The sequence below is a fragment of the Papaver somniferum genome, chromosome 10, assembly GCF_003573695.1.
Source record: "Papaver somniferum cultivar HN1 chromosome 10, ASM357369v1, whole genome shotgun sequence".
Classification (NCBI taxonomy): Eukaryota; Viridiplantae; Streptophyta; class Magnoliopsida; order Ranunculales; family Papaveraceae; genus Papaver; species Papaver somniferum.
In genome coordinates, this window is record NC_039367.1 from 31,082,683 (window position 1) to 31,099,375 (window position 16,693).

Sequence of the window (16,693 nt, forward strand, 5' to 3'; positions counted from 1 at the left end):
AACAACCATTAAGATTATCCCACAAATGAATGCGACCAATTCTGTTTGATTATCAATGAAATTCTTGAATCCATAAATTACCTTGTCGCTTTGAGCAGGGTTAAATGGAAGTAATGAAAGTGTTTGTATGCATTAACTAATAGATATTCGATCATGTGCACATTAACGACCAACAAGTGTACAACAGTGTGCACATAAAAAGTTAACAGGTGTACGATTATGTACACATTAAGAATCAACATGTGTACAACTATATACACATTACCCTAGATACTTAGTATGGTGTTGGTAAGCTAATCATTAACTGGAGAGCCAGATAATAAACTAAAGAGCTGAAGAGCCCTAACACATTGATACAGAAATACAGAAAGGTATTAAAAAGAATGCAAAATGAAAAAACATATCAACTCGAAATCACGTAATGCTATCACTGAAAACAAACAAAAACAAGATTTGAACTTTACTTGGCATCAAAGATGATATCAATGACGAAATAACTTAAGTTAAACAATTTGACAAAATTTCCTTATTCAAATCCAACCCAAGCCCTTATTTCTAAAGATACCATGAATGATTTCCAAATTACTGACTAGAAGTCGTGGATCTCCACGTGTGTATCATTTTGTACACCCTATTTATGTACCCAAGCATAAGCTTATAAAGTCATTTTTTTCACATGTACACCCTAATTATTAGTTTATGCATTTATAAGCTTATAAAGTCAATTTTCCACATGTGTACCAGTTTGTACACCCCATTTATTTACCCAAGCATATACTTATAATTATTTTTTATACATGTGTACCAGTTTTTACACCTTAATTATTTATACAAGCATAAGCTTATGGAGTCAATTTTTACATGTATATCAGTTTGTACACCCTAATAACCTAGTTATCTATGCAAGCATAAGCTTATGAAGTCTTTTACCATATATCACAAAATAACTCCCATGAGGAAATGCAAAAATGACAACAACCATAACCTAAAATCTACGGAAAATGATAATATATTCACAACATATACGCTAAGCAACCAGTTGCAGTCCATTAACTAGTATGAATATATTCACAAAATGAAAATGAAGGATTGTGCATATGTTTCTGTAGTATGAATACACATAAAGTACCATGATAACCGTGACTCGTTATGTGTTTATCTCGATAGGAAAAAAAAAATCACAAATCGTTTCTAGGATGCTACTAAATATATATATATCAGCTGGAAGTGAAAAAAAATCGCAACAAAATAACAGCAAAAAGAACATTTGAGAATCTAACACAAGATGATACATGTTGTAGTAATTTTATTTTCTCACGGGTCGTGTTAGTTCAGAATATTAGTTAATAAGATCCTAGTTTCAAAGCCCATGATAAGAATACAATATCTGCTAATGAGACAGTAAAGCTAAAAGTGTACCGTAAGGACTCTTCAAATATCTCCAAGAAGTTCCACCCAAATGAAGTGCTCCAACAACGAATTCTATTGATGCTATTTTTGCTGCTTTCCTACGATTCTCCACTTGAACAAGAGGACGAAAATTCATACCGTCACATTATGATTGACCCCAATAATTAACTAACCGACCGACTAATAATAAATTTGTAGGACAATTCAGGTGTAGACCTTTGAAGAGCCCAGTTGGGCCGCCATTTTTACTTCCACAGTGATCGATTAGAAATTTACTTTTACTGACACCTCCCATCCCAACATTATCTAGATCACCGCAATAAATGAGTTCCTGTCATGTCACACATTTCACCATGAATTAAAAAGGAATAAAAGACCAACATAAATTGAGAAAGGATCGCCTTGAGGTCAGTAAGAAATGTGTATAACTATGTACACCTAAATAATCAACATGTGTACAAATATGTACACATTAATAATTTTAAAAACAAAATGTGCACAAACTGATAAAGCAAGTGTTTAAATTGAACATGTCTATTTTGACAAAACAGAACGATAACTACTAAAGAAAAATGACACTAAAATTATATAAGAATGGCATGACAAAATGGAACGATAGCAAACATAGGCTTATGTAGTCATTTTTCTATATGTGTATCAGTTTGTACATCCCAATTATTTACACATGCATAAGTTTATGAAGTTTTTTTTTCCACATGTGCACCATTTTATACACATTTTATACACCCTAGTTAACTTAAAAATTTGGCGAAGGAACCCATCTTAGTATTAATGTACCAAATGTGCTCAGTAATATGGATGGTGGTGAAAGTGCACACTGAACTTTAGACACCCGGCCTTGACTATCACTTGTACGATATAAACAATGAGTACTAATAGTTACTACCTCTCTCTAGAAAGGTCCGAGCAGCACTTCTTCAACTGTATCAAACAAAAAAATTTGACATCAGTTCTTCAACAGTATTAGACAAAAGAATTTAACGGGTAACGGGTCACTAGAGGATAACAATACTATGATGATCAAAACAAAATGACAAGGATATTATTGTCTTTCTAGTACTTTCTTACTACTACATGGCAATTGCTACCCTTTATGTGATTAGCAGTGATCATTTTAGTCCATATACAACTTCTGTAATGTATAGATTTTTTTTTTCTTTTTCCATTTTAGCCAGCTAAACGAGCATGGAATTCTCTTTTAGGGTGGTGAAAATGCGCACTATACTTTAACCTGCTAAATTAACATTCCCAAGCTATTTATAAGCATACAGGTAAGACATCTTCAAAAAATTAACATCATGCAGATCACCAACACCAGCAATTATACCAAACTAAATCCACAATTATCCGGGAAAAAAAAATAAAAGAATCCATGTGGCCATTTCTTTCAAAAGGTCAAATTTCCAAAAATGAAACCATTAACATTGCACTTTTTTTATATGATGCATTAAACCCATCGTAAACAAAAGATAATATGCATCAGCGAGAAACGAAAGATCAAGTAAACTAAGAAAAACTACCTTAATATCCCAACATAGCTCCTTTTGTCGCCTAATCCAAACCCAGATAACCCAATCAATCCATCACCACCCCAACCATGTTGTTTCCTCGGCTCAATATTATCCTTCTCTTTGACGACAAGTCGACAACATTCGAATTAAACCCAGGCTGTGAAGGGAAAAAAATGATAAATGCTACAAACCCTATTCTTTGTTTTATGACATAGAGGAATATCATACTGCATCATACCTGGCAGATGAGATAAATGTATCCTACAAACAAAGAGAAAAACTCAAGATGAATGATTAAAGAAACTAGACCTGACAGAACTAAATAAAGCTAATGAGATAAGTATTTTTACTCATAAAGGATTTTAAAGGACCTAAGCTCCAAATGTAAGAGTGTCATTTAGAGGAACATATAGTAGGGAATTCTTTCTCAGAAACATAATGCCTACGAAATTAAAATGATGCAACTAGGGTAACAATTCAGCAATTCGTAATATGTACTACACAACAACTAGTTTTATAACTCAGTATCGTTACAAATGTTTGAAAGAAGAATTGTAGAATTTATTGACATTTTGTATATCAAATGAATTCTCAAATTGAAATAAAAAAATAAACATATAATAAAATTAAAGATGAATCAAAATTACCTTGAAGTTAAGGACACTTGAGAAGATCCTTTTAGTAGAAAATCACATTTAACTATCGTCTGCGTTAGCATTGAATTCGAATGACTCATTTTTTTTAAAGAAGAAGATCCAAAACTCTTGGTATCAATCAAAACTAATAGATCGACTGAACATTGAATCTCACACTAAAATTTGAATCTCCTCATTTGTATTTAATCTCTACACATAAACCTTACCAAAATCTGGTGCATCTCTCTCATTTCTAGGATTTCAGAGAAAAACTAGATCGAGAAAAGGAAGAAATTAAGACATAAATCAAAGAAATATTAAAGAAACAGTCGAGACGAAATATGATGAACGACGATCCTAGTTTCTTCCTCGCTGCAGAGCTCTGCGGATAGAGAAGAAGAAATAAATGATCTAAAAATCAAATCAGTATACTGTTTATGGCCATTTTTGTCTTCATAAAAAAACGTTTTGGACTGAATCGTTTATGTGTAAATTTGGACCTCCTAGTATTTAGGGATGTGCAACGGACGGACGGTTGCGGATTAGGGGTCACCCGCAACCAAACCGTCAAAGTTGCGGATTTGAAAAATCAAACCGTGACCGGCCCAATCATCCGCGGATCCGCGGATTGTGCGGTCCGGTTGCGGATTAACCGCGGATTAGGGATAAAAAAAAAGAAAGAGATCTGGGTCTGTCTTTGGCATCGTGTTTTTAGTTGGTAGTCGTTACTACCGTTGCGTAAAGCCTAGTGGAATCTCATTTAAGGTTTTACTTTACTATTGAATTGAATTGGAAGCCTAGTGGAAGCCCATTTAAGCCTAGTGGAAGCCAATGCTATTGAATTGAGGTCTGGGCCTGTCTTATGTTATAAGGTTTTACTTTACTAACCTACGGTGCGGGTAATCCGCGGTTTTCAATATTCAACCGCACCCAAACCGCTAAAACGTGCGGATTTGAGAATCCCACCCGTGTCCGGCCCATACGTTTTGCGGTTTGGATGAAATCCGCAATTTTACGGACGAATACGGGTCAAATCCGCGGTTCCGATTTTTATGCTCACCCCTACTAGTATTAGGCTTGAAGTGACAGGACCAAAATGTCTAAAGCCCAACTAGTTTGGGATTAAATGTTAATTTCTACATTTCCAAACCGAACATGTTTTTTCTCATGGGCCCCTGCGTACGTGTATCCAAATACTCCCGAGGTGTCCGGTGGGCCGGTGGCAGTTAACAAAGCTAATTTTGGTTGGAGACTGTCAGTATCTTATCCATCAACGAAACTATAAAAAAAAGAGCTCCATTTTTATTCCGAAATGCTGAAACTAGAAGAAGAAAATTGATATGGAAGTGGGAACCTTCTTCTCACCCATTTCACTCTCTCCTCATATACGCCCCTCCCGTCGTTCTTTCCAAAGCTTGTCTCATCCTTCGATTAGGTTTTCATTGGATTTACAGGTAAAACTACTACCACTCTAGTATCCCCTGTTCTCTATTTCTCAGTCTGTTGATAAGATTTTTTCTCAATTTTGTTTGAAGAACAAGAAGAATGGAAGTTACAAAGGACCAAAACCTAAGCGAGATTGTTTGGGAGATTGGGTCTCTAGAAATGATGATGCTGTGAGAAGTTTGCCAATTTATGTTGGAGGTTTTTCTCTTTTGGCTGTTCTCTTCAATCGTACTGTTTCTGGTATTGCTCCTGTTGCTGATGCTGGCAGGTAATGTTCTTCAACATCACTCATTGCTTCAGGATTTCATTGATTGATAAGTAATTAGCAGGATAGGATTATATGCTAATGATGAATAATTGTGTACTTGTGTAAAGAACTGAATAAAATGTCACAAAATTATAATGTTAGATCAACATTGTAAACACAGTATGATGAATCAAGTTGAGTTTTTTCTATACATTTGAGCATATTTGCACAATTTGGCTGTGCTTGGTAGCTCAATTTTCCGATGTGTTTTACTGAAACTGTTGATCTGTCAGTTTATAGCGGGTTATTTGTTGTCACTTATCAAGAGATGTAGATAAGATGCCGTATTACTTTCTTAACTGGCAGTTTAATAGAAGTTATGCACCTTGTTTGGAATCATCTTGTGTAGAGTTTACTAGTTTATGTTCGTTACATGAACTCGGTATGTCATTATTTGGTATTACTTGGATTTTGTGGAAACACTTGAAATCTAACTCTTTTGCCACATCTAAAAGTTCACAGTCAAGAGCGGACCTATTGGCTCTTGGTTTGGCTGTTACCAATGTTCTCACTGGACTGGTGTGGTTGTCGATACGACCAAAGTCTATATCTGTGATCAGTTTTTCATAAAAAATCTTTTTGGCAGGTTGCGTTTAAATGGTTAAGTTTGTTTCCACGATTCTCAGCAGTATTACAACTCTTACTTGATTTCAGGTAAATCCTCAAGGTGTAGAATGCCAAAATATACGTTCTGATCTTCCTACTTTTTTGGTTTCTGAGTTACTATGGTAATTCCCTTAGTGCTTTCTCTAAAAATTGAAATTGTGATCAGCAAGGTTACTTTTTCTGGTTTGGCGAATGATATTACCTTTTGTGTTTGTATATCTGTTAGGTTGTGGGATTCCCTGTCAGCCGTGACATGCTGCAGATCCTTGGTAGTTGTTTATGAAGGTAGTTGCCTTCTACAAATTGGGGTTGCAGCTGAGTCTGCCTCTGGTGAGGGTCTTGCCATGTCTGTGGACGCTACTACATTGATGGAAGGGTCGCTCTATAAAGGTGCAATGAAATCTGGAACACGTAAGTCGTCGCTGAGATCTTGACTGGAACATGTTACCAATCAAAATATCTGTCTTGTGATAAAATGTCTAGCTACTATCACTTTGCAGAAAGTTACTTGGCCAACCTTTCCCTCTATCCTGGGAGGTCGCAGTTGCCATTTTTACCTGGAAACACTCGGGTATATTACATAATCAAGGTTCCTGCTTAGTGTTTGTTCCTACTAGATTGATGTGATATTTACTTGCAGTAGTTCTTAACAGTATACGTTAAGCCTTTTTTGGTTTTCTATTTTATTCCTTCTTAGTGGTTCTCTTCAACTTGTATCATGATGCAAAATGATTTTGAAATCAAGCTCATAGTGTTTGAGTGAATGTGCTTCTTGCTCGTGGTCATACTCTTAGTATTGGATGTTTATTTCTTTAGTCACACTTAAGTGTGCCTGTTTAATGTCTGAAACATTCTTCTAGCAATGAAAAAGGAAGTGTAGATGTATATCAAAATATGCGGTATACTATTTGAATTTTCAACTAGGAAAACAAATATCCCCAGGAGTAGTCTCGTATCTGTTTTCCCTGAATGGTTGTCCAGACTCTAGAAAACATAATACATGCCTGCAACCTAATGTTTACAGTTGAAACGCATTTCATATGCATCATAAAGCTTCAATGATATTTTACTTTCTGCATATCGACTTGCATTCTCGTTCTCTATTTGTTGTGACCAGTCAATGATATGCCTGACATGCTCCATTCTTATAACTCAATGACTTGTCACCAGTCAGTGCCTCGGTGTACATTCTTATCTGGCCTACCCTGTGAGTAATTATGTGAACAATACATGTGGATTCTTTTAGTCTGTTGCATAGTTCTTCCAGCTTTGCTTTATAATACTAAACGAAGCACACGTATTCCGAAGTCACTTCTTATGCTTAAATGACAATAACGTCATGGAAAACCTATGGTTTGTTAGGAAACCGAACATCATCTTGCCTTGGCTACAGATGTGAAATCCCATTGTTTTACTCTTTTCAGGCAGTCATTTTGCAACCTCTTGGAAATAAAGGGATTGCAAATGTTGGTGGGAACATGGTTAGGGGCTTCACAACTTCTGATCAGGTGCATTGTTAACTAAATCATTTAATTCTTAAAAGTTCTGATATATTTCTGGAATCAATCTGCTTCGTTGTCTACAAAATTTCAACTCTCATGTTCTTTGATGTCACAAATATACTGAGAGTACTTGTTTCTTTTTTACAGGCATGGATTACTCTAATAGCTGAAAAACTGGATGCCACACTTTCTGCTTATTTTACCATGTCACTGCAAGAAGCAGTTGAAAGCTGATCACGCTTAGGGGAAAAACAATAAATGGATAGATTCAGCTAAATATTTCATGTTCATACCTTCACCATAGAGATAAAAAATGAAAGCATTGATAGGATTTTTTGTAGCTATTACAACTGTAGAACACTCATTAACGAGAGAACACATTTGTATACAACGTACGTGATGTCTTGAACACCCTTTTCTTTTTTAAGGAATCTAGAGTGCTGCTTGTACCGTCTTGTAGTCAGAGAGTTTGTGATGCAGGGCATATTGATACAGGGGAAAAGCCAACCCATGTAAAACAAAAACAATCTTGATCACAAGATCCTTGGATCTGTATCCTCTCCGAAAGGTTTGGTATCCCCCTTAATGAACAGTGATCTTTGGACTTGGGTTATTATATTGAGGTATGATTGGTTGACAATGTTGTTTGATTGCATTTATCTTACAACACTTGCAATAATTTTATAATGGAAACCAACTAAAGGCTAATTATTCTACGATCTTACTGAACAATACGTTTGTATGAAAACTAAGCAAATTTTGTGATATTTAACACCAGTCTATAAAATGATAAGGTTAGACGTCGCAAAATGCTCTCATTTTTAGTGGGAATGTGAAGTTCATTCTACCCCGAAAGACTCGTGTATATACATTGTGTGGTATAAAAATTGGGGTCGAAAACTGAACACTCAAGTCTTTCAACTCGAGAGGAGCCACGTACCAGTCTCCACATTAGATTTATAAGCCGAATCAGATATAAAATATACAAAAACGGAATCGATCCACCCAGGAAAAGGGTATTCGGATCCCCTTGCAAATTCGGCAGATTCTCATATCTAGGAATTACTAGGTAGTCCAGGAAACCCAGTACTGGTTACTCTCTAATACACCCCTAGAATAAAATTATCCGCTGGTCCAAAAACATGTTTTTGGACCAGAATATTTATTCCCTAGTCCAAAACGTGCGGGTCACACAAGACAAGTTTTTCAAAAGTACCAAAAATACCCTTTCTGCAACTCCACGAACAAATCAAATTCAGTTTCTTTCTCTTTTTTTTTTCATCTCAGATTGTTTCTCTTTGGTTTTCTCTGCTCCTGCGTTTTGGTTCATCATAGTATCTGGTAGCGTCTTTCAATTAGGCTCATCACAGCTATTATCTCGTAAATCATCTGTGCTTCGAAATCAGATTCGAACAAGGTATTTATCTCGTAAATCATCTTCCTCTGCTGTTGTTCTTGGAATGTTGATGAATAATTAGGTTTATTCTGATCCGATTTCTATCAGAATAGTTGTCTATGATGTACATTGTTATCTTTCTTTTATGATTTCAGTTTCCGTTCGATTTACATTGTGATTTTTGTGTGTTTCAATTAGGTATCTTGAAATCGAATTAGGTTAATCTCATATTCGAACAATGTATGTTACTATAATCACCTTTTCTCTGCTGCTGTTCTGTTTTAGTTTCTTTGTAATCTGATATAGGTTTGTTTTACTGTATTTTTTGATATAGGTTTGTTTTGTTAGATAGATCGTGTAATAATTTTGTATTCTCTTTTTGATATAGCTGCAGTTCTTCTATTTATAGAAGATGAAACTCAAAACATATTGATATGTTGTAAAATATATTCTACATGTTACATACAAATGCATATCAATATGTATAACGTATATGAATTCAGAGACTTAGTTATTCTACATGTTACATACCAATACGTACTACATATAGCCTGCGCTCTTAGTATGTATCGTGCAATACAGTAGATGCCAATACATATCAATATGTATAACTTATATCCATTCAGAGACTTAGTTAATTTTTGGATCATTTACAGGGTTAACATGTCTGACGTTGGTCCCAAACCAGACTTCTCCATCTATTCTCATGTATACCATAAGCAATATCATTTTGCATATGAGGTTACATCGTTTTCAACTTTAGAGGATTTGAAATTTTGCATCTGTAATATGTGGAGCTGGTTGACTCCATCGACTATTCTGGTTAACTATTTCCAGAATCAAGCGATAGTTCCTATTCTTGCCGATGTAACACTCCAGGGCATCTCTGCATTACATTCTTCAAAGCAATCAGCTTTCTTTGATTTGCACGTGGATGTAATTTCAAATGGCGCGTCTAGGCGTATGGAAGTTGACAGTAATGCAGACTTAGTTGTCAGTGCAAAGAATAATTATTTGAAAGAAGGTAAAGAAGCGTCAAGAGTGTTTTTTTCAGATGGTTGGGATAAGATTTTTGATAATACAGATCAATTATTTTATGGTGGTGTTGATGCCGTACGTATAGCATGCCAAAAATACTGCATGAGAACTGGATATGAGGTAATTAAGAAGAAGAATGACCTTGAGAGATTCACCGCCGTATGTAGTGTGAAAGGTTGTTCATGGAAGCTTCACGCAACTGCCATTGGTAGTTCTATTGATGTTTTTAAGATAAAGGAATATGTGGGAAGGCACACCTGTGGCGGTGGTTATATGTTGAATAATCCAAGAGTTACAAAAAAACTCATGAACAATCTAATTCATGAGATGGTCAGGCACAACCCTCGCATAACACCAGCAGAAATCATAGATTATCTTAAAGTTAGTGGTGGCATTGAAATCCAGTATCACCACGCATATCATGCAATTGAGTTGTCGCATAAACAGATTTTTGGTAATGATGTTAAGTCGTACACTGATCTTGCTTGGTGGGTGAATGCTGTTAGGGAAACAAATCCTGGGTCATTTATTGATTTCGATTTCAATGATGCTACAAAAAGATTCAATAGACTTTTTGTTTGCTTTGGAGCTTGTATAGAGGGATATAAACTATGTCGTCCCATGATTTTCTGTGACTGTACATTTCTCACTGGAACTTTTAAAGGAGGTCTCATGGCAGCAACATGTCTTAATGGTAATCAAGGTAACTGGTTTTTTTTTTTTTTGATATGTAGTCTGGTAGTTAGATCACTCATATTGATCTTACTTCACTATCTGACAATGAGTATTGACCATACTACATACTACATATTGACCTTACTGAGTATGAGATAAACCATACTGCATGTGAAAATGTAGTGTCAATCAGTTGCTTAACATGTTATTATGTAGTGTCAGGTTTTCACATATCAACAAAGAGGTAAACCAACTGCATGTCAATATGTAGTGTCAATATTAGTTGCTTAACATAACTAGTAATTCCTTTTTGCAGGATTTTATCCGCTTGCGTTTGCTTTAGTACCTGGTGAAGACAATATCAGCTGGGAATGGTTTTTCAAGAAACTGAAGGAGGCTTTGAATGATGATCGCCCAATCACTTTTATGACTGACCGAGGTGAAGGGTTGGTTAAATATATTCCCAAAGAGTTCCCTGATTCTCATCAAAGATATTGTTACTTCCATTTGGACAAAAACTTACCTATCGCAAAGTCTGACGAAAAGTATAAGGAAGTGACTGATGCTTTCCGAAAGGCGACATATGCTCTTTCTCCTGCAACATACGAGGAAGGTCTTCAAGAAATGGTTAATTTGGGAAGGCCTTGGGTTGCTGACTACTGCCGCAACATTCCAAAAGAAAAGTGGTCCAATGCTTTCTTCAAGGGTTGTAGTTATGGTTACACTTCATCTAGCGTTGCTGAATCGTTCAATAGCTGGATTAACAAAGAGAAGAAATTACCTGCGTGTGGCATTCGTTGACTCGATCAGGTTTGTATCAGTTTCCTTAGTCACAGTACAAGCTTATATTAGTTTTCTTTTTGTAACAGTATTAGCATATATGTTCTGTTAATCTACGTATATTTTTAGTATAACAGACTTTGCTATCCCCTTGTCGTGTAGGATACGTATGATGGAAATGATGTCAGAACGTCGTGAAGAGAGTCTCTTGATGGACCCAGAACTGCTAACCCCTACGTATCAAGCCTTGCTTGAACTACACATCCAAATTGGCCGTCCCTGGAAAGTTAGCCAGTCAGATGCTAATCGTTATGAAGTGCATTCTCCAAGGTTAGCGTTTACCCCTAATCTCTATCATCTGAATGTTATTTACTTTCTCTTTCTTTTTTTTAAGTACCATGTTTCTGTGAGAACATATAAATATGTACTGTGTATATTAGGTGTACTGAAAAACACATGAATATGTACTGTGCAGATCTCATATGGTAGATCTAGAGAGAAAAACTTGTACTTGCCAACGATGGCGCGTTTATGGTTTTCCATGCTCGCACGCTACTGCAGCTATTACTAGATCTGGAGGAAGGATTCTTTATTACGTTGAAGATTATTTCAAAGTTACCACTTTTCGTAAGCTATATTCAATAGCTATTAGACCCGTTCCTAACCACGACAGGTATGTGTCTTTAATCAGTACATTTTGTCAGCTATTACTAGATCTGGAGGAAACTGTCAACATAAACCTACTTACATATGGATGTTACATACTGATATGTAATGTTAGATACCACTACATTTTTTTATATTTGTTTTTCAGGAACAATATACCGTGTACATATTCATATGTAGTTGTGGTTCATTCCATTTATATGATACTGTTTTTTTCTCACAGGCCCGATGAGTATCACGTAGATGATATCGTTCTCCCAGCAGAAGTAATTAGGTCTCCACCAGGCAGGAAAAAGGGGAAACGTTTTAAGTCTGCATTTGAGACTAGTAGAAAATCTGTCAAGTGTTCAAACTGTAATTTGAAGACTCATCACAACAAGGCAACATGCAATCTTATCCGACAGTATGAACTTTCTGAAGAATGATTTTGTGTCATATGTATTTCAGTCAGATACATATTAATGTCTTAATTAAGTAAGTTTGATACAATACAATGTACTTTTAAGCAAGTAGTGTTCTGATTTCTCTTTTTCTTTTATCACAGGCTTGAACGTGCAGCAGAATGTTATATCGATGATGTTGCCAGATTCCTTTTCCACAATTCTTTCCTCTAGCCCTTGTTCTATTCTACCGTTTTTCTTTTTGATTTTGTCAGTACCAACTGAATTTGGTTAATAAGTATTTCATTTACAGTACATACATTACAAGTGTACTGAAAATACTGTTTTTGTTGTTTCTTAGAACATCTTTTGGTTTTTGAAACATTATAAGTCTATCAAAATGTAGTTATTGTAGTTATTTTCGAATAATGAAATATGTTTTTAAGTCTATCAAAATGTCATTATCTATCAGCAGTAGTGAAGTATTTACATACTGAAATTACATGTCAGTATTGTAGTGTTAGTATCTACCACTACATACTGATATGTAGTGGTTGTAGTGTAACCATACTAGATGTTTGTAACAAGAAAACAATTAAATATGTACTGGTTTGTGGTTTAACCATCTTCCACTAAGATTATTTAGAACATCTTTTGGTTTTCCAGCTGATTCACCATCTTCACGGGGGTCGAGGGGGCAGCGCCCCCTCGTATCAACAACACAAAATCATGTTTAAGTAACACAATTGAAATATCACTACATTAAAGTTAAACCCAAATTCAAATTAAAAATCACTACATATTAGATATATGTTTTTGAACATTCTTGAACTCATGAAATGAAATGAAACCAAGAATAAAAAGAAAAGAAAATAGTTAAATAGTGATATGTACTGTCAGATTACTTTTAGCAAGTAAGACTATTTTTGTCATCTGCCAACTGATTTCCGGTGGAGATGCTTTCAGCAATTTGCATGCTAACGGGACCCTTTTGTTACGAATCTTCGCTTGCACTTCTTCATCATCTCCCAAAGGCACTCCCACATATTTTCTTTTTGACATCATCTTCATAAAATGCATCACAAACAGTAGACAGTCTGGCGATCCCCCTTGTTGAGGTGCTTCACATTCATTCACTATTACATTCTTCATTGTTACTTTGTCCTTCTCCATCAAGTACACGTTGATAGGTACGTACATGTAATCTGCCATTTTGCAGGCGTGTGGATAACAAATACCTCCCCATTCAGCCTTAGAAGAATTGTAGTGGTTGAACACCATTTTTTCGCAGTCATACTCAAGTAGCGTCCAATGAAGATTGTGGTGGCACATTGGTACAAGAATCTTCTTGATACTTTCATCCATCGCCAATATTGGTTTGTAAACAGAATCATGTGCTGCTCCTTTGAGGTTATCCGGGAACTCGACATTGTACTGAAAACATGGATGTACTTGAAATAGTTTATATCTAATTTTGTTTTATGCAATATTGATATGTAGTATACCTACCCCTACATACTTTTTTAATTTTTGAATATGTGTGTAGTAAATATGCAGTGTAAGATAACAACTTACCCAAGCGGATGGATCCAGATGCAACACAGGCAAGTATTTCCTGTATACTTCGTGCATCGGTTGCTCATTCTGAAATTTGGTGTTAAGCTTGTATTGTGCGTAGTTGAGAAGATCTTGTTCTAATAAATCGTTCTGCACCAAGTCATCAACTGTAGTTCCACTTACACAAAGACCACCTTCTCCCACTCTCCAAGCAATTGAGCTAGAAAAAAACGACGTAAAGGTTAGTATTCTTTGTGTAACAGTACATACTGATATGTCTTTCTCAGTATTTTTTATACAAATATGTATGTATATCAAAAGTACATACACAAACTAATAGTACATATCAATATAAAAGTGTCAATTGAGAACTCACCTAAGATTTTTTGCATTATTGATGTATGTGGAAAGAGTACTCTTTTGTTCATCGTTCATGTCATTATAGAATGGTGATTTAGTCAGTTTCCGGAAATACTTGCGCAATTTAAGCTTTCTCTTTTTGTTTAGTGGTAGTGCTTCTGCAGCTGCAGCTTTCGGTCCTTTATATGATGGTGAGAACTTACTTCCACTCTCATATATATCATCTACCTTCTTTGCAGGATGGGAACGAGTAACAGGTCTGGTGGGTGTTGTTACCTGCTGCTTTTCGGGCTTTGTAGCACGCTTTTTGTTCACTTTTACCATTTTTTGTTTCTGGCTTCTTGTGCTAAACTGTTCCTGCATTTTTAATCAACATAAAAAAATATGTAAATATCTATATTGCATAAAACATAGTTACATCACCTAATCATTTTTGAAAGCATGTAGTGGTATATGATTGTATGGTATAGTGATTTCTAGTGCTACCATACTGATATACATATCAGTATGTAGTGATTTGTAGTGTAATATTAACTACACAAAATGAGATTTTTAGTACATATCATTCACCTGTGATGGAACCTCCAAAACATCTTGCGAGGGGACATCCAGAACATCTTGTGATGAAACATCCAGAACATCTTGTGATGAAACATCCAAAGGATCTTGTGATGCAACCTCCAAATGACTTTTTGAACTGGTTGTAGGTATGTATTCTTGTTGCTTACCTGTAACTTCACCTGCATCTTTCGGTTCAATGGGTTCTTGTTGCTCAGTTGTTTCTTGTGGAATTTGTAAAGGCCGCAAATCTCTTCCAAACAGATTATCAAATTGTTCTCGTAAGTTAATACCAAAAAGACCTTCGTTGTTATCTGGAAGGAGGTCTGCAAACTCTTCGACATAAACACCAATGCCAGAGTTTGCCATTTCTATAAAGTCTGGCATAGACAGCTTTTCAATGTGTTCCAAACTCGACATCATAGTAAACAAAGGTACATCCAGCAAATGAAACTCTTCCGCCGCCAATCCGGCGTTATACTCTGGAAATTTCTGCGAATTAACTACAATTGAAGACTTCGTTTCTAGCATAGTTGTAAGCAACTCCTTTGCTGCTTCCTGCCTAACTTCAAGTTGATCAACCTGCAAAAATCAATTGAAACTGTCAACAAAAACCTACTTAGCTTGAGTTTTTGCTATGTATACCACCACAGAATGTACTGTTACATATAAATATGTTCCACTACAAGAATGTACTGTTACATATCAATATGTAATGGTAGATACCACTACATATTGATAAGTAACAGATAGATATTGATATGTAACAGATAGATAGTGGTATACAAGAATGTACTGTTACATATCAATATGTAATGGTAGATACCACTACATATTGATATGTCACAGATAGATATTAATATGCTACTTACCTGTGTGTTTTCTTTTCCCTTTTTCTCTTGTATCTCTTTGACTTTTTCCTCCAAATTAGATTTAGCCCAATTTTTAACCTCAGAACGCGGAACTTCAACATCATGGAACTTCAATACTGAAGTTGTTGACAATTCAACCTCAGAGGTGGCATTAACATGAGTTTGATCTTTCGGTGTTGACAAACCAACTTCAGGAATGTTGACATTAGCATCTGTTTGATCTTCCGGAGAACCTTGCATTTCGTTCTCAACTATTTGGTCCACATTCAACTCTTCATTGGGGTTTCTTGGAGTAGGTGTACATCCCAAGCTAACATAATCTTCCTGGCTGGCTTCTCTCTGCAAAGGGAAAGCTTTCCGGTAAATATCATGCAACATGAACTCAAGCTTTGAAGCGTCAACCGGTTCGCCCTCTTGCTGCATTGTGTTGAATTCACTCCATTTGGAAGATATTGTATTCCTCAAATCATCGTATTTAATCTTCCAATCTTCTCCCCCCAATACTGAGTCCTCTTCTTTTTCTCTTCTTCCTTCTCTTCTTCCTCTTCTTCTTTCTCTTCTTCCGATTCGGAATTCTCATCTAAACAAAAAGCATCATCATTTGCTTCCTGTTGAATCCTTCTTGAAATACGATTAAGGATTTGTCTTTCTTCGTGTGTTATCTCATCTTTGAAATCAACATGGAACTGGTACAAATCAAATAAATGTAAAGAAGCAACTACATATTAGATATTACCAAAAAAAAACATGTCGTAGTTCTTTCTCTATTAGATACACAGGGAGAACTACATATTGATATGCTAATAACTACATATCAATATGTATCACCACAAATTGATATGCTAATAACTAATAATCTATGTATCTCTCAGAGATTACATTCTTATCTGAGTAAAAAAAATCATGGGTTTTCTTATAAGCATGATTTAGGTAGAGCGAACTTGATGTAGTTTTGGTTTTCTTTTTTCTAGGA

At 35.6% G+C, this 16,693-nt stretch overlaps 1 protein-coding gene across 4 annotated transcripts; it reads left to right on the top strand.

The window, feature by feature from the left end:
• The first annotated feature begins 4,892 nt into the window (after positions 1–4,892).
• On the top strand, positions 4,893–7,901 carry LOC113317551 (protein COFACTOR ASSEMBLY OF COMPLEX C SUBUNIT B CCB4, chloroplastic-like). 4 transcript variants are annotated; one of them, XM_026565688.1, is made up of 7 exons: positions 4,893–5,031; positions 5,113–5,291; positions 5,917–5,984; positions 6,163–6,347; positions 6,437–6,507; positions 7,361–7,444; positions 7,586–7,901. In XM_026565688.1, exons 4-7 carry the CDS (start codon positions 6,281–6,283, stop codon positions 7,670–7,672), a joined length of 309 nt encoding a protein of 102 aa, XP_026421473.1. In that variant the 5' UTR covers positions 4,893–5,031; positions 5,113–5,291; positions 5,917–5,984; positions 6,163–6,280; the 3' UTR covers positions 7,673–7,901. The 4 variants fall into 4 exon arrangements, 2 of the variants coding, with proteins under 2 accessions (XP_026421473.1, XP_026421474.1); XM_026565689.1 differs by lacking the exon at positions 5,917–5,984 and adding an exon at positions 5,985–6,058; XR_003343631.1 differs by lacking the exon at positions 6,437–6,507 and having other exon boundaries at positions 5,917–6,058.
• The last annotated feature ends 8,792 nt before the right edge of the window (positions 7,902–16,693 follow it).

What these genes read in the sequence shown, in the direction of transcription:
- LOC113317551 (XM_026565688.1), top strand. Translation starts at nt 6,281, where the DNA reads ATGTCTGTGGACGCTACTACATTGATGGAAGGGTCGCTCTATAAAGGT. An exon ending in TTTTACCTGGAAACACTCGG is followed by an intron (nt 6,508 to 7,360) that starts GTATATTACATA and finishes TACTCTTTTCAG; the next exon opens with GCAGTCATTTTGCAACCTCT. An exon ending in GCTTCACAACTTCTGATCAG is followed by an intron (nt 7,445 to 7,585) that starts GTGCATTGTTAA and finishes TCTTTTTTACAG; the next exon opens with GCATGGATTACTCTAATAGC.